The sequence below is a fragment of the Ischnura elegans genome, chromosome 9 (assembly GCF_921293095.1).
Source record: "Ischnura elegans chromosome 9, ioIscEleg1.1, whole genome shotgun sequence".
NCBI classification, from domain to species: Eukaryota; Metazoa; Arthropoda; class Insecta; order Odonata; family Coenagrionidae; genus Ischnura; species Ischnura elegans.
This window is the reverse complement of record NC_060254.1, coordinates 8,878,783-8,903,180: the sequence shown is the minus strand read 5'-3', so window position 1 is coordinate 8,903,180 and position 24,398 is coordinate 8,878,783. Positions and strand designations below refer to the sequence as shown.

General features: G+C 37.8%; 1 protein-coding gene across 1 annotated transcript; it reads right to left on the bottom strand.

Moving 5' to 3' along the window:
* Positions 1-216: 216 nt before the first annotated feature.
* LOC124165498 lies at positions 217-12,707 on the bottom strand. The gene is made up of 2 exons (XM_046542939.1): positions 11,051-12,707; positions 217-1,948 (listed from the first exon to the last, which is right to left on the bottom strand). Exons 1-2 carry the CDS (start codon positions 12,069-12,071, stop codon positions 1,539-1,541), a joined length of 1,431 nt encoding a protein of 476 aa, XP_046398895.1. The 5' UTR covers positions 12,072-12,707; the 3' UTR covers positions 217-1,538.
* Between the last annotated feature and the right edge of the window lie 11,691 nt (positions 12,708-24,398).

Genomic DNA, 24,398 nt, shown 5'->3' with positions numbered 1-24,398 from the left:
TTCATGAAGCAATATTATGTCTAACATGAATTAAATGAAAGAACCAATATACACGCAGCACACAACTATCAATAAATAATTTACCCAAACAAAATTTTACATAGTAAATATATATTTCTATTCCGCTGAGACCAGTAGAAAAAACAAATTGGTACCTATTGAATATCTGTTGCAAACTCCTGGGTATTGATCAGTGTTGCCTTTTGGTTTCTGTTGAACATATAACAGGTGAATTAAATATAACTCTGTATTAGAGCATAATTTATTTGATACTAACATACAAGCAGTTAAAAAACTAAGTCGGTGAAAACTCAATGAATAATATTTAACTGCAGCACCAAGAGCCATCATTTTTTTTAATGATTGAATACATACTGAGTGTTACCTGGCTGGATAAAATCTGAGCTCATCTAAACAATTGCAATTTTTTAGTTTAAACAAGTACAGAATGTAATGTTAGGTACCCAATCTCCAAAATAAAAAGTGCATTGGTTGCCTGAGTGCTTATCATATTGCTGAATTGAACATTCAAATTAAACAAATACAGATACAGTTAAAGTAATAATTGTGTATAACTGATGCGCTCAAAATTTACTCATTGATTGGCGCATGAAAGCAAACCTAGTAATTGATATGTTGCTCCTGGGAATCCAATATGGAAATTTTATGCAGCCTAATATTAAATGTTAACTGAATTCATTATTATCCCTGGAAACAAACCTCATAGAAGATGTGTACCATGAAAATTAATCCTATCCATAAGTGTATTGTAAAAAATGATCTTTTACTTAAACTAGTGAATAATATATGAGAAAATTCATGTGACACTATGTGCTATTACAATATTTTTTTATATATGCCTTTAGCTGACAGTTATTTCAATGAAAATTATCCTTGAAGAGGCCTTTATTTTTAATACAAGTTTCTTTTCTCAAAATATGGAGTGGATGTCATGTGAGCAAGAAAAATTTTAACCTTATCTGAGGCTAGGATCTGTTTGGTACCTATACATTAGAACACAATTACAATTGTCATATATTTTTACATTTACACGTATGGAACACAAATATTTAAATAAATAACAACAATAAATAAATAAATAAGCATAAATAGATAGCATCACAAAACTTTGTCTACTGTAGCACAACAAGTGAAGGTCAGTCTTGAAACAAATTGAGAGAGGAGAATGATTCGAGCAAAAATTACAATGAACTGAAGTAGGTATGCAGAAAAAATGTTCTGCTGTTTCATAAATTACGTATGATAGGTAGATAATTATTGTATAACTGGACCGCTTACTTATTTTATTTCATCAATTTGCTTCCAGCAACATTTACTTTGGAAAACTTGAAGAAACATTAAAAAAAAACATGATTTAAGTAAATGTGATGATGACCATTACCTAATATACAATCACATTTTAAAAATTTATTTACCATTTTCATCAGTAAAAACTACTCCAAAGGCATCTCCCACCTCCACTGATCTTTCTTTCCAATCTTACTAAAAAAAAAGGTACCTAATTGATCAGGCCTATCTCACGGTTTCTGTGCACTGTAGGCCAAATCGTGAGCGGATTCATCGCTCTGTGCTGGATCGGAGCTGGCATCAAGTGACCTCTTGATGTAATAATCAGCGGCTCCGTAGTGCTGGGGCTGGAGGTGCTCCCCATAGTGACCAGCCGAGTGCTGAGGCCTCAGGTACACGACCTTCGTGTCCACCTGAGGCTGCTTCTCGTGGTTCTGTGCACGGATCAGAACGATGAGCCGCACCACAGACACGATGAAGCTCAGAACGCTCAGACCGATCTGCTTCAGCTGGAGTATCTGCGAGAAGATGCTTCCGATGTACGAGAAGATGGACTTGAGCGTCATTATGCCCATCAGAATGGTGCTGATGCCATTCCTCCTCCTCTTCTTGCCGCCACCGCCTCCACCGGATCCTCCCCCTGCAGAAGCCATTTCGCAGCATTAAAAGCAGACACCACCAAGATATGAACAAAATCATGCAAGAATATACAGTATATTCCAGTTAAGTGGGACGTATCGGGACTTGTGAACTTTGCCCCAATTAACCCGTCAGCGCCCAAAGTTTTTTTAAATTCACACATATTTCATTTTTAAAAAATATGATACATATGAGCTCAACACAATGAAAACAATTCAAACTGACGGAATAATAGAGGAAACCTAAACCTTCGACTAAGTATATGCACCGAATGTACGCTAAAATTTACATATTATGTACTAAATGTATTGCAGGAGAATTGGCTCAGCACTGTACTGGGTGCCACATGGCACAAGTGGGCGTTGACGGGTTAAGCGGCTGCCCCAATTAGGCTAACTATCCTGTATATGGGCACAAACAAGCGTTGAAATGATAGATAGAAGACTAAAGAATGTTTATAATGCAACATAAGTTTGTTAAACTATTAATTTGATTAATAAATCAGCGAGTTTAGTTAATTTATTATCATTTTAAAGAATTACAACAATTAAGTTACAAATATTTTTCACAGCCTCGGGCGACGCTGAATGAATGTCTTTTACTAAGTCCTATTAAAGAAAAGTCCTATCCTCTTGCGGATAGTATAACAACAAGAGCTTTCAAAATAGGGCAAGAATAGGAACATTTGTGAAAAATTAGAGTTAATCAAAGGAGGAAAATATAAAAAAATAGTATTCTGAAAACAAAAAATTTAATGTCGTCGCGAGTATAGAGTCAATGTCGCCGACTCATGGCCCAATAAAGCGGCATGCTGTCCCAATTAAGCGGAGAATACTCTGGGATATTCCTCTATTGGGTTCTGTTCTTCAAGATCTGCCCCAATCAAGCGGCTGCCCCAGGTAATCAGTGGACCCATTAAATGGAATGTATATGTTTACATATTAAGTAGAACTGTGCCCTTAAATCCACAAATTTCTCCCTCCCCTTCCCAAAGTCACTAAATCTCACATAGAGGGTTGTTCCAGTGTGGCAGAATTATGATATGTTAGTAAATTAAAAATTAATGGCAATTTTCTAAAATTACTTTAATTTCACTTCGAGATCTGTTTCAAAACATTTTGTATTGACCTGTAATCTGATGCAACATATATCCTTGTATTAAAGCACACCTTATTTTTTGAGCAATGAACCTTGGAATAAAATATTTCAAAATATTAAGTTGGAGACAGTGCATATTTTTAAATGAAAAAATAATAGCATTTACATTACGATAATGGCACACAATCCTTCTGTTTGTAATTTGTGGAAATTTGTCAGCAACTCAATTTACTAACCACTAAATCTAATAAGATTCGAAGACTTTCAATTTTTTCTGGATTTCATTGAGTCCGCATTATTAATTCAAGCATGCAATTTATATGCACTGTTTTTTTACATGCAAGGTTTTGTTACCTCCAACGTTTTTCAAAGATCATGCAAAAGGCCTTTAATGTGTGTGAATGAGGCTGCCATATATTATTTTTTGATTTTATGATAAGCTGATAGCAATCTAAGGAATATATAACTTTGTGAATATTTTCTTGGCCATCAATATCAAAAAATAACACTTACATTAGAGCACACCTTGTTTTTTTGAGCAATGAATCTTGGAATAAAATATTTCAAAATATTAAGTTGTTGACAGTTTCCTGACATACCTTCCTTTACACTCATTTCATATAAATTTGGAAAGGGAACTTTGCTATCAGAACGTTTAAAAGCAAAGAATAGATATTACATATTTCATTAGAAAATAATATGTAAAGCTATATTTTATTTAAATCTTGGGAAGATTTGACTTGGGAATTGGATTTGAGGACAATGTGGATTTTAGCCGCCTATTATATCATAATTTAAGTATTGCCAGGGCCAGATTTACCTTAAGGGAAAATAGGCACGTGCCCAGGGGCATCGCAGTCAAAGGAGTGCCTTCAAGGGCGGCAGTTCATTCAGATACAGCAGTACGTAATGTTTTTATTTTTGAAGTTATTCTTCTTTTTTGTGGTACATATGAATTAAGGCTAGACATTATTTTTGAAAAGGGTATTCATAAAGTGTTTTAGTTGCATAAAAGTTAAAGTGTTTCATTTAGTTTTACTCCAAGCTGTTTTTCTTTGATTTCTCTTTGATGTCTATGTTTTCCCGGCGTAAAAATTCAAGCATAAACTTATGCTGTCACCTATATATCTGTATATTCATTTTTTCCGAACCTTACCTCATGATAGTGGCTATGCTTTATCATAAAAATCAAGGAGGGGGTGGGGCTCAAGTGAGGAAGGGTGCTCAATGGAGAGGTGCCATTAGCATAACTTTGGGTAAATCCGGCCCCGAGTATTGGTCTTCAAAAGTTTTTTAGGTTTCCACTGAGTATTAAGAGTTAAAAGACAACAAACAGTTTTGCTAAAGAAAGATCTAATGCCCTCCAAGCAAAAGACTATGATGAATTTTTTCTCAGGGGAGTGGTCATATATAACTGACGTTTCAATCTCCAACTCATGATATAGATAAAATCTTCACCCTGGTGTTTCATGGTCTGACTCGATCTCTATTATCAGGCTACATATGAATCTCCAATCCATTTCAAATCAAAACTGATGTCAGGGACCAGGCAAAAAGCCAGAAATTTGCTTTGAGAGCAGCTAAGTACGTATGCAGTAAATATTAACTTTTTTTATCAATATGCTTGAATCAAAAAAAATATTCATATGTTTCATTAAATCAGCTATATAATTTCATTAGCATTTTAAACTATTTTTTTATTATTAGCAGATATTATGCAATGTCACCATATTGAAAAATGGAGTGTCAGGGATTAGATGGCCCATGGCCATTGCTCTCCACAGCAGATGTATTGCAGGTTGATGCCACAAAGGAAAAATTTTGGGGTGGCTGAATCCCCCTCCCCACTACATCCCTGTCACCTTCAAAGACCCAAGGATGTAATGTCATCACGCTCTTCCAACTAAAAGGAATCACATTCCTCTCTCTTTGCCCATTTCTAGTCAGGTTAATGCAATATGAAAGGAGATACAATCAAGCTGGACATGCTCATAAAAATGTACTAGGATATATGCAAGAAGTGAGAAGCCTGGGGACACACCAAGCCACCACAGGTCTACCAACACAGACCCATCGCCAGCTGCAGGCTATTTTCAGCTCACTGGTAACCCTCATTGGACACGGATTTGCTGAACACAGCTTTTGCTAAATCAAGAACGAGTTTCAAATATTACTCTTACTTAGTTCAAGCAATTTGAAGAAAAAAAAACAGTCACCTTGGCAATAGGGCAACTTTAGTAATAAATACAAAGAAATAATCCAAACATGAAACTCTGACCATGGGGCCTTTGGGCAGGTATAATGAGTGTAGAATTGTCCCTTTGTTAAAAAACAAATATGACATGTTGTTGTGGTATGTTGACAGTTGATATGATATGGTTTCCTGATGAACGTAAATTGATATCAAATTACCAGTGTAGGCAACCCAAAAAACACACAATCTCTCTCTTTAATCAAAGTTCTGGCAACATGCACGTGCAGATATGGTATGCAGATGTTGCATATCGATGTCTAAGTTCTAACAACACGTATCCCAAATTTGGCCTGTTCGAGACAGGTATCTTAAACAAAGTGTAATAACATTAAAAAATAAAATGCAAGCAAAAAGCAACTCTTCGTTTGCAAATGAATGCTTCTCTTTCAGTTTTATGAACATTTGGTGATTAATTTCAGTGTACGAGTACAAAAAATTAATCGTTTTTTTTTTCTCTCCTGAAAAGTTGCTATTTTTTAGATACGCGTTGTTTGAACTTAGTCATTGATATGGAGCATGTTTCTTAATAGCAGCAAGCCATGCACATTGGCAGCAGCAGAGAAGTTAAATGTGGAAGCAATGAAAATGTAGTGCTACCAGAATGATAAAGTTAAAATGGGTCGAATGAAGAATGGAAGAAAAGAGAAGTTTTCCTAAAGCCCTAACAGTAAGACTTGTTTGGGCACATCTTAAGGCATGGCGGCCTAATGAATACAATTGTTTAGGGATATGTGGATGGGGAGAGAGGCAAAGGAAGGCCCAGAATGAGACACCTTAAGGCATGTTGCTAAGGATTTTAACATGTAATAGCAATAGACAAATAAGGAAATATCAGATAGTAGGAGACTGAAGAGGAGAGAAGTTCAAATCAGTTTTAAGATGTGACCACTTGACATAGAATTAAATTAAATAAAATTACTTTGTTTTATTCCACACTTTATTTAAAATAGCACCACCCGGGTTTCAGCATCTGATGCCATCACCTGATAACTAACAGTTGACCTCAGCTGGCTGTAACAAAAATCAGCAACCCATAAATCCACTCTCCTCTTTGCTCTGAATGCATTGCTTGATACAACTACATATATATTTAAGGGCTGCTAAGGAAGGACAGGTGGTAAAAGAATGAGTTTTCATCACTGCATACTTAAGTCAATACTTAACTGTTTTCAGGGATGCCGACTTACAAAAAATATTGGGGGGACCCAAACCAGGGATCTTGCCCTGAGAAAGTTTATAAGTAGTGAGTTTTAAGTTTTTGAAGCATTTCAGAAGGGTCATATGACCAACATTAGAACCCTGATAATTTGAATCTTGATATCTGGACACCCCGGGAAAAATCGACAAGCCTGACTCATTTTTTCCTCACACCCATTACGAATTTTTGAGGGGGCTTTGGCCTCATGGGGGCTCATCAGGTAGATAGCATTAGATGCTGAAACCCGGGTCATGCTATTTAAAATAAAATGTGGAATAAAACAAAGTAATTTTATTTTATTCTATGATAAAGCAATTCCACAAAGTAACACCTGATACCGTGTCTTATATGTGTCCACTTGTGATGATGAAGACAATAAAAGACTAATATTCTACATCTACATCTATACAATACCCCGCAAGCCACCTAAAAGAGTGTCCAGTTATCAAGATTCGAATTATCTGACGATACTAATTGGATTGCCTTAGGGAACAGACCCGACTGATAGTGGGGAAACCAAAAATCATCTGCGTATGTGGCCCTTTGCAAAACAGTCAGTGGCGTCGACTCCTTGGGGCCTGAGGGGGCCCGAGCCCTCAAAAATTTGTTATGGGTGTGAGGAAAAAATGAGTCAGGCTTGTTGATTTTCCCCTGAGTGTCCAGATATTGAGATTCGAGTTATCAGGGTTCTAATGCTGATCATATGACTCTTCTAAAATGCTTAAAAATCTTAAAACTCAATACTTACAAAATTTCCAGGGGCAAGATCCCCAGTTTGGGCCCCCCCCAATATTTTTTGTAAGTCGGCATCCCTGAAAACAGTTAACTATTGACTTAAGTATGCAGTGATGAAAACTCATTCTTTTACCACCTGTCCTTCCTTAGCAGCCCATAAATATATATGTAGTTGTATCAAGCAATGCATTCAGAGCAAAGAGGAGAGTGGATTTATGGGTTGCTGATTTTTGTTATAGCCAGCTGAGGTCAACTATTTCACTGGGGATTTTTTTATAAGCTATTGAAGGAGAGAAAGTGGGATACTCCTACCTTCACTCTAATAATTTGGGATTCTATCCTAAAGAAAATAAATCATGAAAGTTAGCATAACTAGGTATATGGAAAATACACCAGAAAAGGTTTTAGGAGAGGCGTGATCTTTGAGAGTCTGTTGTATAAAAACTATGTATTTTACTATGTATTGAATAAAAAACTGGAGAAGCTGGGTGAGCTTTTGTTTGTACAGAAAATATGTGCCTCCAACTAAGAAAGCTGTAATGACTATTTCAACAATCTATCACTTTTACCAATGCATTCAGATTTTGAGGGGAGTTAATGTTACTTGACAGTATTGTATTTATTCTGATGGGAAAATAGTAGTGAATTAGAAGCGAGGTTTTCATATCATGTGAAGACATCCACACTCAAGGAACTTTATTCCCCAATACCCAAATTTAAAAAAAATCTAATATTGTCAGTAAGAATGGTTTATAAAAAAACGTAGGAATGAACAGCCAAACTTAAAAGGAATATCCCAAATTAATGATAGCAATATGAAAGAGAGAGAAGCCACAATACAATAAAATGAATAAGGTTCTGAAAAGCTTCAATAGCAGGGCAAATGAGGCTTAACCATTTTGCTCCAAATGTCAGGTGGAGCCAACAGGCATTTTCATATGCAGAAGACCTAACGTCATGTATAGCTGTCATGGATTTTTCAATGCAAACACCGGGTAGGTTAACTCATTGGTATTGTGCATCCTCTCATGGGACCTGTGACAAAGAAGTTAAAACTATGAAATACTTTTGCTAAACTCATACAAGCATTTCGTCTTAACCCTTCCACTTTGGTGTCGAGCGTTACTTGACTTAATCCAGGGACACATAAGAATTAGATTATGAGTGGATAACTTGTAAAGAGGGAGAAAAAAAAGTGACAATAGTTAAATATGAGCGGTGCCTAAGAGAGAGCAAATGGTGAAAGAGATTAGAACGCACAAATACCTTTTTCCAACACAATAAATTTATTCAAGGGAGTTCATGTTTGGATAAATATAAAGATATGCAGATATTTTTCCCCATAACCGAAAAGTTAAAAACTAATCATGTAACACATTTCATTCAAAATCAGCTGGACACAGCTAGATTATAAGGAAGCTTCGTGACCCCTCTCACCATAGGCTGGCCAATTATATGAATCCTGACTGCAACTAAGAATTATGCCAATCAATGGTATCTTTCAATATTTTGCATGAAAGGAAAATTGACCTTTCGGACAGGTGTTGGAGCATTTAAGTGTTGTGTGTTCATAAAATTATTTCATTTGAATTAAAACTTAGAGAAGAAAATAGATAATTGATACTGTATGGTTAGGAAATAGTGGAGAAGGGAAGGGATAGGAGGCTCAAACCCCACTCCCAATTAATTCAAGTTCTTATAATACTTTTGAAAAACAAGCATTCATTTGCATCACAAAGTAAAGCTCTTGTAGCTAAGAGAATCTGAATAAAAATTAATCATATTCATTAGATTAAAGATTAAATCATATCCTACCAATTAATGATTACATGATTTCATTAGCAGCACATAGTAACAGTTCAATTCAAAGGAAATAAATAATTTAAATTAGGAGTGAATGAATTAAATGTTGGAAATTGAATGCATGTATGCTAAAGGGGAAGAAAATTTATGGGTTGGAACAAAAATATTAGGAATTGATAAAATTTTGGATATTGCTTCATAAAGAATTTTCACATAGAAAATAAAGTTCAGATGCTAACTGCAATTTTTCAATTTCCTAGAATCTTTAATTAAATAAGGGAAAACTGAGCTCCATGGCCTCTAAGCAACAAAAAAAGAAGTCTCCAAATGCTGTAAATAATTTTACGGGCATTTGAGACTCTCTTTTTGTATTTATAGAAATCTACCAGACACCCCAAAGAGATAAGCCCCTAACAAACAGCATCTCTTACAATGAAAGAAGGAGATGATATGTTTAAAGCCTACTTATTCCAAGATCTTTCAGAATGTCAGACAATCTAATGTTGAAACAAGTAAAACCAACTTTGATTCCAATTGCTCCGTCTTTAAAAAAATAGTTTAATATACACAAGTTGATTTGAAGCTGACTTGGATTTATATTTTCTTAACATCCCAACAAACTTTCATTCAAATAAAAAATTCTTAATAAATTTCAAGCCCTCAAATGATACATGATATATATTTTATGAAAATTTATTAAATTGAGACATATTTTCTCAATGAATGGTTTCATGGGGCTGAATAGATTTGATAGAAAAGGAATATCAAAAAGAAAGCATGGCTGGGTGAGAAAAATTCTGAATGAGTCACTCAGAAGCATTGGAAAAGTGCAAATGTAGCACTTCACAATAAGTGCATGAATTTGAGGCTGTTTTTAAATCCATGAATCAGATGACTGAGGCTGATTTTTCATCGGGAAGTGATGTCGATTCAATGTACAACAGAATTTGCTACAATCCATCCTCCATAACAGATTAATATCATAAAGCAAGGATATAATGCAACCAATATTTGAATTTCATTGTATAAGTGGAAGAAAATTTATTCGTTCATGTAAGAAAATGAAAAGACCAGTACCTATATACATAATTCCATGATGAGAAGGCTTGTATCCATTATAAAACATCCAAAGAAAGCCTGAATCAATGCTATCAACAATTAGGATGTATAGACTCTAATCTCGTTCTCTATGGAAATTTTGTGAAGAAAAAAATTATCCTCAAACGAATACCATTAAAGTTTGAAATCTCAGAGATTCAAATGTAATTAATAAAATCATAGAATACTGAATGCAGCATGTATATGTTGACATCACCCAACTAAAACACCATGGTGAAGGAAAATACTAATATAAAATTAACTGTGGTGCCCACAAAACAATGATTATGAGAGGTCTCTTGAAGTCTAGGTTGCAGCATATTGAGATACTGATGCTACCACTATGAACACAAAAATATGCTGTCAAAGAACTCCAGAGTATACGAATATCTATTCATGATTTAACTTCTAAATAAACAATTTGGTGGAAATTTGTTCAAAGAAAGCTACTTTATCTCATATCTACTCAATCTTATGATTAAAAAATGCATAAACAAATAAAGGCAACAAATATTGTCATGAATTTATTATTTTGGCACAAATTGGTGTCCTCTAGGGTGGAAGTAAATTAGGTCTGATTTAAGGTTTTGAAAATAGAATTCATTAAGGGTATTTTAAGGTAAGGGTAAAAATATTCCCAAAATATTAGGGGCATTGCCTAGGAATGTTAACCATAAAAGAGTATGCATTAAAATGATTGACCTCTTCAAGGACTTTCAACCAGGCAGGCCCTCCATCTCCTCTGATTAATCAAAGAATGAATCACTCAACAAAAATCTAAGAAGACCCCAGCAGACGTTAGTCATTTAATTGGCCCAACAATCACTAGACGTTCCTCCAATATGACTTAAATGAAGTGACACAGAAATAAGCATAACTGCTGTTTACTACTAAATACCACTATCAATAGTACTCACTCTGCACTGAGGTCGGCTCTTCAACCCTTGAGGCGGCCACGTCCTGCTCCACAATGCCCATCTTCTCTCCCAGCCTCCTCATGGGCAATACACTGGACCCAAGTCCCAAGGGCAGGGGACCGGCGCTCTTCTTGGCCACCACACTTCGCCTTCTCCTCAGCTTGGATTCAATCTCATCGCCGCCACTCCTCTTGTCCATCCGCATCCTATCCTCTTCCGTGTCCTGCAGACTGATCACGTTGGAGACCAAATCGACCACGAGGTCTCTAACCTCCTCCAAGAGTCGCGACATTCCCCCATTGGAGCTCAAAGCCTTGATTACTTCATCGACTGGGTTGCCTTCGGTCCCAGGCTTTGGGCCTGGAGCGGCATTTGCAGCTCCCATGACCCACCATCCTGGACTCTGAGTGATTCCCACTCCCTTGCCAGCCTTTTCTCCACCATCCTCACCTTCTTTTGCAGGAAACTTGTCTTGGCCATTGGTCGATCCAGTGATTGCGCCCGGTTGGCTCATTTGTATCAGCTTCTGGAGTGCACGGAAAGCCTTCTTTTGGATGCAAGGCAAGTCCCCTTGCAGCACACAATCTAGTAAGGTTGCCTCCTGAGCAGAGTCTCTGATGGAGTTCTGCCCTGCAAGGTCCGAATCTAGGGTAGCGTCATCACCAGAATCCCTCTGGCGCTCCTTGAGGGCCTGCCCTTTGACGACATCAGGGCCTCCGCCGTTGCTGGAGCCTCCGCCTACCACCTCCATACCGCCATAAACAGTCACAGTCTCAACCTTTTCTTCAGCTGCTTGAGTGTCCCAATAGCTTCTGGCCTCGCGGCCGAACTCATCAACGATGAGGACTTCCCCGACACCAAAACGCTCGACATCGTCGTCGGATGATGGCTGGGCGGCTGAACTTCCCGGCGTGAGGGGCTCTGTGGACGCCAACCCGAGGGAAGTTTGCAGCGATATCGCAACGAAGTAGATGACCCACAAGGGGCATCTCCTCGAACATTTTCTCCCTGGGTACCTCATGGTTCCTGAGATTTCCTTCGGAATGATCGACGTATTCCAATTAAATACAATTTTACGCAAATTGGGGGATTGATTTCCGGCAGAGGTTTAAATACTGGAAACCTAAACGAGAGCGCCTGATTGGCACTAACGCAAATCAGGCAATTCCTAATTTCATAAAAAGCGCTTCCTTACGGCGGAAAGTAAGATGCTCAGCGTTGATGATCCTTTTTCAAAGTTATCAATACTCGTTCGGTATACGTAATACAAATAAAAGAGAAGCAACCGAATTAAATTGCGTAAAACATTGATGAACTGATTCATTCACTTATAAGTTCACCATTCAGGCACAATGTTCGGGCGATGTCCACTCGCAGCGTACGTGCGAAGGATTAACTCAACCCAATCAAAGTACTTAAAAATTTTCACTGGAGAAGTTAAGAAACAAAAATCACCGAGAGTTCTTGAAATGTTCGAACGCCAGAGTCACACAGCCCGTTCGAGCGTTGAAATCACCAAGTCTCTATTACTAGCGTTGAAGTCACCACGGGATAATCTCGGGGTATCACTTGATCCGCGGATAGGTCCTGCTCCGGTGGCTTCTAATCCAGCAATGATGGAACCTCCCTGAGCGAGTGCCGGCATCCAAGTGCGTGAGGTCTTCAAAGAGGAGGCGGAGATATTGTATGGATGTTAGGAGGGGCCGAGGGGCCGTGGAGGGGACGGCGGGCGTCGTGTAGGGGATGCGGCGGCCACTTAAGTGGGCTTCCGAGGAAGTGGATTGCATCAGTGGCATGGACGCAGAAGCGGGCCACTACAATCCTACATCCACTACAAGCGTAATTTTCAGTATTCCATACGGCTGCGTTAACTGAAATTCTGCTGCGTGCAATTCCACACCAGAACAAATTAATCTCATGGCAGAGAACATAATTTTCTCCTATCAATAAATACAAGTTCCAAAAAGACCTTGAATATAGTTAGATATGAAAATTACTGACTTGCAGGTGAACAACGACAGCCTGAATTCACGAGAACTTTGTACAAACTAAAGACTATAAATAGAAATGCGGCGTTAATCAGATGGGGAAAAGGATTTCTCGATTAAATTGATGGTTTGAGGCGTGACTTAAAATGTGTGAGACGTAACGTAAAATTTGTGAATAAATATTTCATGTAAAAGCACAAATTTTCTTCTTTTTCATTTTTCATGATTTCTCAATTATTTAACCGGCAAGGTTACTAATGACGTCAGTACGGATGGATAGACAGAACTGGATAAGGAGTGAATGAAAAATTCGGGGATGACGGCGACCAAGGCGTCTGCACCCATGATCATGAAGTCGATTAATATTTCCTCTATACTTAAGAAGTGCAACTTGAATCAGGGTAGGGTATCAGTCAAGAGCTGGGATAGTGATATGCTCGGAGAAGAAGTTGCCAAGTAGGTGGCACAGGTTCAAGGTCAAAATGTTGACGTTTTGATCCACTCTGGTCCCCAAAGACGAGACTTGTTAAATATTCATGTGATTGGTCCAAAGAGAGCTCATGAGTTTTACTCTATTGTGTATCATTAGTTTTGTTACCCTTATCATTTATACTCACCCCAATAAATATTTTCATATTTTTTTCATACTTGGAATCGAGGAAGAAAAAATTAATATTGTAGTAAGATGATTTTTGATACTCCAAAGGGTATTTTCCGGATCTGATAAATATTATTCTATTATGCATAGTATAAAGTAACTGGCGCTTTCCTATGATCAAGAATAGGCGATCGGGGAATTCAAGGTGATACCACATTCTGGATGAAAAAAATGTGGCGGCGTTCAAAAGCCATGGATAAAAATGAATCGAAGGGATTTATACGGGAAATCAGAGATTTGCAAGCCCATCAACTCTGTTTTTATCATGCTACCCTAATTTGACGCTAAGGAACGAGGTAATTCAAATTGCCCACTGCTCACGGCACCGTTGAAATCTGCGACACAGCACGTAACCCTTCATTTTAAAGACGTGAAGGTCATGCCTCCATATATTCAAGGTCCATGGGATGTCATCGCTGATCAGGCGGTGACTCCGCAGTGGGGATGTTCACCAAGACCTCAAATGACAGATTATAAAAGTAATTCAGCAGATAGTAAAGGAAGATGAATGACGACAAAAAAATAATTCATAATTCAGCCATTTTCTCGTGAGTTTAAAATGAAATAATACGAAAGCGGCCGCCCACCTTTCAAGAGTCAGTGACGTCATTGGAGTTTTGGCTCATTAACTCTTTCAGAGAGACTCGATCCCGACCGGAAATTATCACTCCCTAGAATGCGAACGAACCACGTGAGAAGGATGGGCGAGGCTGAAGAGTGGTGGAGATGCACGGCACAAGTTAGTGACGTCATAAACTTCTCGGTGAAAGAGTTAAGACCGTCTTTTTTCTTCGCGAATGCCTCGAAAAGTAGGGGTGGGGTTGAAAAACGGAAAAATTGGCATCATTAATTTTTAAACACTATGGCAGGCTATGATAAAGGAAAATTGGCGAACAAGCCCATTAAATGCCAGTTTAGTGCGGTTATACTTGATGTAAGAAATTCAGAACTCCAGGCAGCTTCTTTGAACACCTTATGGCAATGCTTACCACGATAGACCATAATGTAAAAACACCAGGAGAAATGATTCTAAATCCTGAATTTTCTAAGGAAGTTAAGGATTCTGGATTTTAAAAAGTCATGTCCGCCGTAGTCCAGAAAGCTAAAGGAACGCGGTCGTATCCCAGTGCAGGTGAATTTTCTCTCACGGTTATTAATGTGAGCCTAATAGGCTTGTTCAATGAGTGATTGTTATTATTAAATTTGGCTGGCTAATTAATTGGTGGCGAAAATGAAGAGAGGACTTCTTAAAATCGACTAAACAGATGTGATTCGTACGACTACGTAATACGTATTTTTTAATATTCTCTTCCAACTTCCCCGTAAACAGTACATAACGGCCTTTACAATGAGTGTTCCAGCAATAACAACGCACAACACAAACATCCATAACCCGGATAGGAGCAGACTACCCAGGAGGGACTCGAACCCACGACCTTCACTTCGGCAGGCGAGAACTTAACCCCACCACAACCGAGACTGGCCTCGACAAACACATCGTCTTTCGGAAAGAGGTGTGCACTAAGGAGCAATGCGTGACGCTGACCACTTGAACAATCTTTTGACGGATTCACAATATAAGTATCACCACAACAGAATCTAAACTCAAGTTTTTGAAACCTCATTTCCATTTCAAATGAATGAACTTTTGCTACGACTGATTCATTCATTCTTTGTACTTAAGTCCTGACAATGGTGTGGACCGCAGTACTCTAATTCTTTCCATCCCAAAGACGATCCTTCAGCTCTTCCTTGTTCTTCTTCCAAATATCCAACTTCACCTGCCCCAAATCTCTTATCTCTTGATCATCCTCGGCGGACTTTTACTTCGGACAAAGATATCGCTTCAGTATCCAACATTTCATTGACAACTAACCATTAACTAAAGCTTCTAGTACAATCGGTTATCTCTTTCGAAATACCAGATTATCTCCAATCACTATTTAACTCACTCATTTATTTTGGAATTGATAGAAAATGTAAATTACTAAATGCTCTCGGCATAGAGACACTAGAGCACGAAAATGCTTTTACCAAGCGGAAAGTATTCGTTGGATATTATCCTATTACAGATCTAAAGCACACTTGAGGTAATAAAATTAAAATACACGGTTGAAAAAAATTGAAGCAACGGATGAAAGTTATTTCTGCTTTCCCTCTAAGGAAAAAGGTTCACTGAAAATGTGTCACTTTTAACGCCAGGTGCGAATGGTCTTCTTAACGATGGCGGTGGCTACTGTAACTAGGGCATATTTATCCACCTAGATCCAAGAGTAATGTCTAGAAATAAACCGGTTGTAATGAATCCACCAACTCATTACATGCCAGAATGAATGAGTAAAGATCACTTCAATTTCTTCGTTACAATGGTAATTGAAAAAAATCGCGTTGATAAGGGGCTGTACAATGCATGTTGTTGTTGTCAAAGATTGAGCTAACGCGAATTATTTGCCCTGCCATATTTTCCTACGCCGCAGTTGGTTATTATTTTGACACCTCGCAAGGAGTTCTATAAACGGTCGAGCGAACATAAGAGTAAGGTCAGTGTTCCGAGAACCCGGAACTTCCGCTCACGAGTTTCTGCATGCCAACGAGATATTTTCTTCAAAACATAAATTACTTGCGCTTGTTATACACACTTCCATCTTCACTTTCGTAGACAGCAAAAATAATTCTTGAAAATAGAAATATTTTCCGGCGCTCTTGCTTAATTGTGCCGACAGCAGGTCAACCCGAAAGAGCAAATTTAGCGTCGAATGAAATTTTTAAAAAAAATACGTTAAAGGTGTGACGGACAATTAATTAGCGATGAACAATTACTATTTTTGTGAGTATATTTCAGCAAAATTATATTATAAAAGTATAAATTGTGCTATAATTTGTTAAATTAAACGCATTTACATTATTTACCATCTGTATAAACTGTCTGGATTTGATCTATTTATATCGTTTTTTTAATTTTTTTATGCTGTATTTACTTTATTATGTTTTTAATTACATTTGTTATTCTAAATTTGCGCCATCTTGCCTCACTGTGTAGCAAAGTTCATTGAGATATGAAAATTAACTAATTAACTAGTACACATGCATTTCAATGCATTTTTTATGCATATGGAAATTCCGTTACTAAAGTTTGATTTTTCTTTTACAGCTTGTAGCTGAAAGTCAAAAATAAACCAACTTCCATAAAAATTCCATTTAGCATGCAAACCGGGTTTTATCAATCAACTTACATAAAAAATATGCAATTTTTCATTGAATGGCTTATCTTGAAGTTACACCACATATAATTTGTTTGATAGGGACAGGTGTCGGTGATAAATTGAGGCATGAAGGGAATTTCCGTTATTGTATTTTCACCCCTAACGAGACTGGTAGAGGCAGCGTGCACTTAATGTCACTTGATGTCACAGCCTTGCTGTAAATACATGTTACTGGAGGATAGAGCAATAGAAACGTGTTCCGACCCCCCACCATTCTAACCCATTGGGTTCCCACCTGAATGGGAGCTAGGAAAAGCAATTTGCGGATGCTATTTGTGCTGTGCTGGAAATGAATTGAGGATCCCCATTTGGCGGTTTTTAAGTATGAGATTAGTAAACTAAAAATTAGTGTTCCTTGAGATGGATCAATCAAGAAACAGGAATGTCACTCATTACTTCAAAAGAAATTAGCAGGTAGACTGGCGATAACTGCCCCCAAGAATTTGTATAAATATTTCGGCATTGGAAAAAAAGTTAGAACTGGTCTACACGCAACAAGTCGTTCCGTCAATTTCAATAATAATTATATTCTTTATTAACACAAAAAATACAAAATATTAATACCCGTAAAATGAAAGGAATCTCTAGTTAACTGCTAAGCCGTTAAGGACTTGTCAGCATCTGATGTCATTTAAATATTTATTTTTTTTAAATTTTCCATTTTTTTATTGAGTACCCCATCTGAATATTAATTATGCAATAAAATCAACAATTTAAATACGCAATATATAATGAAATGTACCATATTAACATTATTACACCATAAAATAGAAAGAAAAAACTTTTATTCGTAAATTTATTCGTTTTTATGCTCAATAAAATTCTCTTTAATTTTTGATAATATCATTCTTCAAGCTACCATCTTTTTATTTTTGCCTCAATTTCAGTCCTTGTCATAATTTTACTTAAAGTACGAGATGTTTGATTGAACTCTTTTGGTACTACCCCTTTCAATGTGTTACTTTCATATTTTGCATATTGCAAAGGCACAATGTATTTTTTCAACTGCTCGGAGATTTTCAATTATCCATCTACGGGTAATATTTATCACTCGGCAACAAAAAACTCTGTCCATTCATTGTTGTAGTGGATCGCATGACTCCGCAACGCATACTCCCCCGAGGTTCTCGTGATGGGGCCGAGATAGCGAAGCCGTCGGTGAAACTGGAATCTCTAACGGTAAGGAGAGAGGTCTAGTCAAGCAATGGGAAAGGATGATTTGATCCCGCAAAGCTACGGACGCGATACAAATACCACCTCCTCCGATAATAAATGACTCACATTTCATGGCAGTGAATCTTTCGACCATGGCTTATGGCAGAATATTCCAAGGGAGCGAATTACATAATCATCCCCTCGGTGAGACCAGCTATTAGGATAATTAAGATTGACTTAAATTTAATATGGTGTCAACGGATAACGAAAATGAAATTTACGGTGATCAGCCACAAATTTGCTCCTTAGGGAGCTTGGGTGGTGTGCGGGTTACCTGTATTATTAATATTTTTGTAGTCAATACTGAAAAAATCCATGCATTTCATTGAATTAGCTACACATCGGTATTTTCATTTGTATATCAATAAAAGTTAAGTTTGTCGCTGATTATTGGCAGACATTATGAAATGTAATTATATCGAAAAAACGGAAAGTTAATAAGTGCTCCTGGGCAAGTAGTCTCAGCAAATGTATGGCTGGTTGTCGCCGCATGGGATAGAATTTCAGGGGGGGACGGAGCTAAAGCTATGCTTTATCCTGGCTATGTACCTGTCAGTGGTTCATTAATATCAAAAATTTTTGCGGGACATTGCACAAAAAATGATGCAATCGGTATTATTGGCCATATTCGGTAAACTCCATCTCAAGTAATATGAATTTGGGAGCGACTGTTCCACATTTTAAACCTATTCAAGACTTCGATTAATATTTTTCCCAAAATACATTTATCCTCTGAATATTTCCATAATCGCAGGGGTCCTTTCGGTTAGGCATATTTTACAATATCATTGCACAATCAAATATCAGCTAAATAATTATTAATGTATTAACATAGTCATATAGCGTCAACTTTTATCAGCATCAACTATCCACCCGCAAATCACATCATATATGTCACATAACACCATCAAATAAATATTAAATTAAATCTTTATTTATCAAAACACGGGACAGTTGACATTAATTTTAAAATGTATCAATGCATTTGAGTACCGAATTATGACTTTAACCGCATATTAGGGCATGCCATTGGGGCGAGAAGTGGGAGAAGATTAAAATATCAACTAAAAAGTATTTCATTGATAGCAAATTGATTAAATGGACCAAATAATATACTTACGAGGATTCTTCTTGAAAATACTATGACTAAAATGGGGTAGGCTGGAAATGATGTTGTACAGTTTAATGCGTAGTTCAGCAAATGACACCATTTAAAAATTGGAACACGATTGCATTCTAACCATTCTTCGACGACTTGCACACCATTTTCCGACCTTCACACCTGAAGATTATAGTATGTTAAGTATCGAGACCTCAGTCACAAAAAAAATCTTTCGCTAAAATTTGCGTCCTCATAAAGCTGAAAATCCAATACAAATCGTCCGATTCGTATGAGCAAATAAACTTCAAAAGTGCAAAGCAGAAAAGAACGAGAAAATATCATGAGTGGAATTTCGAATTGGTTTGATTGGAAATTTTATTGTCAATTCATTTTTTTTGTCAGTTGTTGGTCGATTAATGGTTGTCAGTTGCCCTTGGTTGCTCATTATCCATGATCGTTATTTGCTGATGGTCCTTTAATTCGTAGACAAACAGATATTACATTCCAAGATAGAAATATAGCGTACATCGACCATTTTCAAACACTGTGATATATACGATCGGCGATCATGAAGAGTCTGCCACCAAAACTTGAATGCCATAAAAAATCGACAAAACCCGAAATCTGAGGGCCATCTACGATCGTTATTCAACGAGAAGCGATGACAATCAACAACCATTGGCAATCATAAACCGCCGAAAATTTTATATCCATCGAAAATTGGCCAATTTAAATTGATATCCATTGAGAAATCACGAAAATCGATAACTATAAGCGATATTCAGCGGTAACGTTAAACAATTTCTAACTCCATATTTTCAGTATTTGATATTTTTCGATAGCAAATGAAACAAAAAGACCGAAAGTGTCGGTAAAATGCTGAAAGTACTGGGATGGGACACACTAGAACGGAGAAGAAAAATAAATAGGCTTTGCGCACTCTTCCGCTCACTGAAAGGGGAAAAGGCATGGGGGGAACTACGGAAGAAGATTGAATACCCCAGTTATATTGGTAGGCATGATCACCAATACAAGATGAAATGCCGGCCGCAAAGGACTAACGTAAAGAAATTCTCGTACCTCAACAGGACGATTACGGAATGGAATAGACTCCCTGCAGAACGGTTTAAGCCCTACCCTAACAACGTAAGGATTTTCAAGAAGAGGTGTAGAGGATTTATATTGGAAAATTAATATCATTGAATTTTAAATATTCACTCTCTAGTTTCATTTTGGTAATGTATTTCTCATTTGCAATATTTTTGTTTTTCTTTTTCTTTTGTATAAACTGTTACCACCTGGCAAATAGCCAACTTGTAACTTGTACAATATAATAATAATAATATAAAAAATCGGATTTTAGCGAGCCACTGAGAATCAATGGCAAGAGTCTGCCATTGAACAAACCGAGCTACTCAGCTCTCGCACGTAGATATCGTGAGCTTTTAAGAGAATTGCGCGCAGTAGGGCGTTTTGGTTCGCGACCGCGGTCAACGGCTGCCTCGCTTGAGGTGGTCACGGTGATCCTTAATGGGAGTAGGAGAGGAGTGGGGAAGAAGTGGATGAAGAGTGATCGGCCGGAAGGAGGAACAGGACGAGGAGGCACGGGAGGGGCCAGGCCATTTTAGGATTTACCCTGACCACTTCCACAGCTCCTGCTTCTCTCTCCCTCTATTTTTCTAAAAAAAAAAATATCTCCCAATCCGGGATACGGAGACCGTTGAGGCGAGGTGGAAATCCGCCATTTCGAGACGCGGATGTTGTCTTATAGGAGAAGAATTGAAATGTAGGGCGCGCCGAACTGGCGTTAGCGAATAGCGCGCGCCCCGGTGGGAACGGTCGCAGTCCAAGTGAAGGCAAGGCGGGAAACGAGCGGCGGATGCAACGCCAGCCGAGCGGCAGGGACGGACGGCGTCTAAGAAGAGCGATTCCGCGAATGTGGTGCGGAGGATGATCCGACTATTATGGACACCGAGGCAAGAAGACCCGCGGAGAGGAGCCCCACATCCCATGGAATTGGGACAGAAAGTTATATCCCAGTTTTGCTTTCTTCCTATCGGATCGCAGAGTTTTTTCTAAGTGGACTAAGGAGTGTCAGGTGCACGCGAAAAGCGTATCACGCGTGACCTTGATTGAGATAATAGCCTCATTCTCTCCTTGCGTATTGTAATTCCGCAAAAATCATCAAACAATGCTATACGTTTGCCGTTTTAATCTGTGGATCCACGAAATGCAAATTCACTTCGTAATATTGGTCGAAAAATGTTCCCCACCAATGGAGTGGTGCCACCAATTCTTGCGGACGATTTTCGATTTTCTCAGTGGCTGTGCATTTTTCAAAGGACACATTCGATAAGATCGAAATTCTAATCTTAAAATGTCATATTCTCTTCACCGTGATCACATGGGATCTTGTTGGGGATGAGTTGAAAGGAGATGGGCGCCCCGGAGGTGTTGGGGGTTGGGTATACTCCCAATTAGTGGGAGCCTTAACGGGGATTTTCAGGAAATGCTTAGAATAACTGAGCAAATTCATGAGTTTTGATGAATTTTTTAGCCAATATACAGGGTGTCCCATTTATCTTGACCACCTGAAATAACTTTTTGTCCAGATGCAAATTCAAAAATGTGTCAAGCAATGTTCATTAGCCGTCAGGGGGACATCAATCAGCATGATTGTCTTCCTTGCAGCTTTGTTATTTACAAAGATATGAACAGCGGTATGTCTTTTTTAAATGGCACCCTATATTTTTTATTCGGGAATTCATTTCCTCTCCTATAACTCCTCCTGTTCATATCTTTGTAAATTACAAAGCTACAAGGAAGGCTATCATGGTAATTAATGTCCCCTTGACGGCTAATGAACATTTGCTTGACACATTTTTGAATTTGCATCTGGACAAAAAGTTATTTCGGGTGGTGAAGATAAATGGCACACCCTGTATATTATATGAAATCTTAAGCAAATTTATACTTTTATACATATCTCCACTTACTTAACATCATATCTTTTCGCAAAACGTAAAATAAAAATTACTCATGAAATCAATAATTGGTTTATTTATAGCTACGAAAGTCATAACTGTGATGGCTTGTAATCTAGCCGCCGGGCCATTACTCAATGAGTAATACTCATAGATAGGTTATAATCGACTATGTCTGCCCATTTTCGTCTACACTAGGGCGCTCGTCGGTCCCGTAGGAGATTTATGATAATTCCAGTTACCGTAAGTGATGTAGAGGAAGTATTTTGGTGGCAAAAAAGTGAGCGTTTCATCTTATACGAGTTTCGGTGAGTCGATAAACCATATAACATAACCCTACCATCAAACATTCATGCTTGTTACTGTGTTAAATATCTATAACTGCAAAGAGACCAAAGAATGATACACTAATGCGAGTGGCGAAGCTGGCATTTCAACAAATGCCACTGAAACGCCATTAAATTTGTTAGAACACCTTTCTGATCCACAATAGGTACGTTCCACCTAATACGTATTCCTGATCATGGTTTCGGAAACACTGTGACATTACTAAGATATTTTATACATCAAGATATAGTATTGCCGAGACTACGGTCAAAAATTAGGATTAGCGTGGAATGTAGGAATGTGCTAAGTGAATTTTTATTTCTTAATACATCAAACATCTACTTACATCTAACTTCCAGTCATCCCATCACGATAATAAGTGGGTTTATCACAATTCTAGAGACGGCTATGCTATCACTGGAGCATAATGGTATGTGCTCCTAATTTCTAACGAGTAATTTAATTTGGCTTAAAACTCCAAATCACAGGCAATTAGAGTCACTCCAAAGAGCTGCAAAAGATATATGATATATTTAGAAAGTAATTTTGGCAGTTTTCATTTATTTCATTTCTTGATTCTGGTTTTGAATAGACTGAATGGATTCTGGTTTCCTAGGCAATAAATTACTGTCTAATAAGGTGTAGCCGATATCTATTTGAACTAACCTAGTTAAACATTGAAATTTTTACTTTCTAAGAAAAGAATACCTATTAATTTGCTGGTTACATAAAACTTGAAAGAAGTTTTGAAAATCTTTCATAAATTTAAATTATCATTTGCCAACTATTCGCTAAATTTTCGCAATATTCAGCATGATCGGGTCTTGAAGTTTGTAAAGATAGCGCATCTTAAGATGATTGAACATAATAATCCAATGAAATGCTCCAAAAATTTCATTACGTCATTTTCTTAAACCGTGAGGACTCCAGCACAACATCTATGAGGTTGCGCCGGTGTCGCATTGGCACCGTCTTATGGCTGGAAATAATAAATTGAAATACTAATAAACGAAACAACAAAATAAATGTTTGATAAAGTGCGAGAAATAGAAGATGATCCGTAAACCGATGGAGGGGGAAGGAGGGTTGACCAACAGAAATAGTGGAAGAATTAAAACATTGGCTGAAAAGTTTCTCAAAATCTATTATTTAACTAAATACAAATGTAATTACTTACGGATGAACTGTTATGTGAAACTTAAAGATGTAAATTTTATAAACTAACTTTGCGTAATAATTAAGGATATTATGAAACCTTTTACCTAGAATTTTATCGCCTTAGGCGGGACTGGGAAATAAACAGGACTAAATATTAATGAAATGAAGTTCAACATACCGCATAAAGAGTTATTCAACGTAACGTACTTTTGAATTGCGCGTTGGTTCTACCTCTAGAGAAAGATTCCTTCGGAAGTCGGAGGCGAATAGCAGTTTGGTTTTCATTTCCTCTCTTCCGTGTCCTTCCAAGGACATTTTTATTGAGCAGACGATACAGGCTTAAGGGAGAATCGACTCTCCGCCCTGGGATTTGCAGCGCGGATGCGGTTTATTGCCGGCGGATATAGAGGCACGGATTCAGCCATTCATGACTTAGGGAGATCCATCGCAGCAGCGTTCATTCACGTCTTTTCCCGCCAGAGGCCTCTGCCCGTTCAGTGCATTAAACGCCCTGCGCCAGATGCGGACTTGCTGCAGCGACATGGTTCCGACTAGGATGGCTCGAAGTGGACGGATTCTCTCCATGTTTGAGATTTCTTGGTAATGGGGCAGTGTGCCAACGGGGACGAACATCACGCGATGAATTCGCCCGA

Bases quoted from the DNA above. Each gene is read 5' to 3' on its own strand.
- LOC124165498 (XM_046542939.1), bottom strand. From the start codon at position 12,071: ATGAGGTACCCAGGGAGAAAATGTTCGAGGAGATGCCCCTTGTGGGTC. The intron at 1,949-11,050 runs GTGAGTACTATT...TGGCTTCTGCAG, and splicing joins AGAGCCGACCTCAGTGCAGA to GGGGAGGATCCGGTGGAGGC.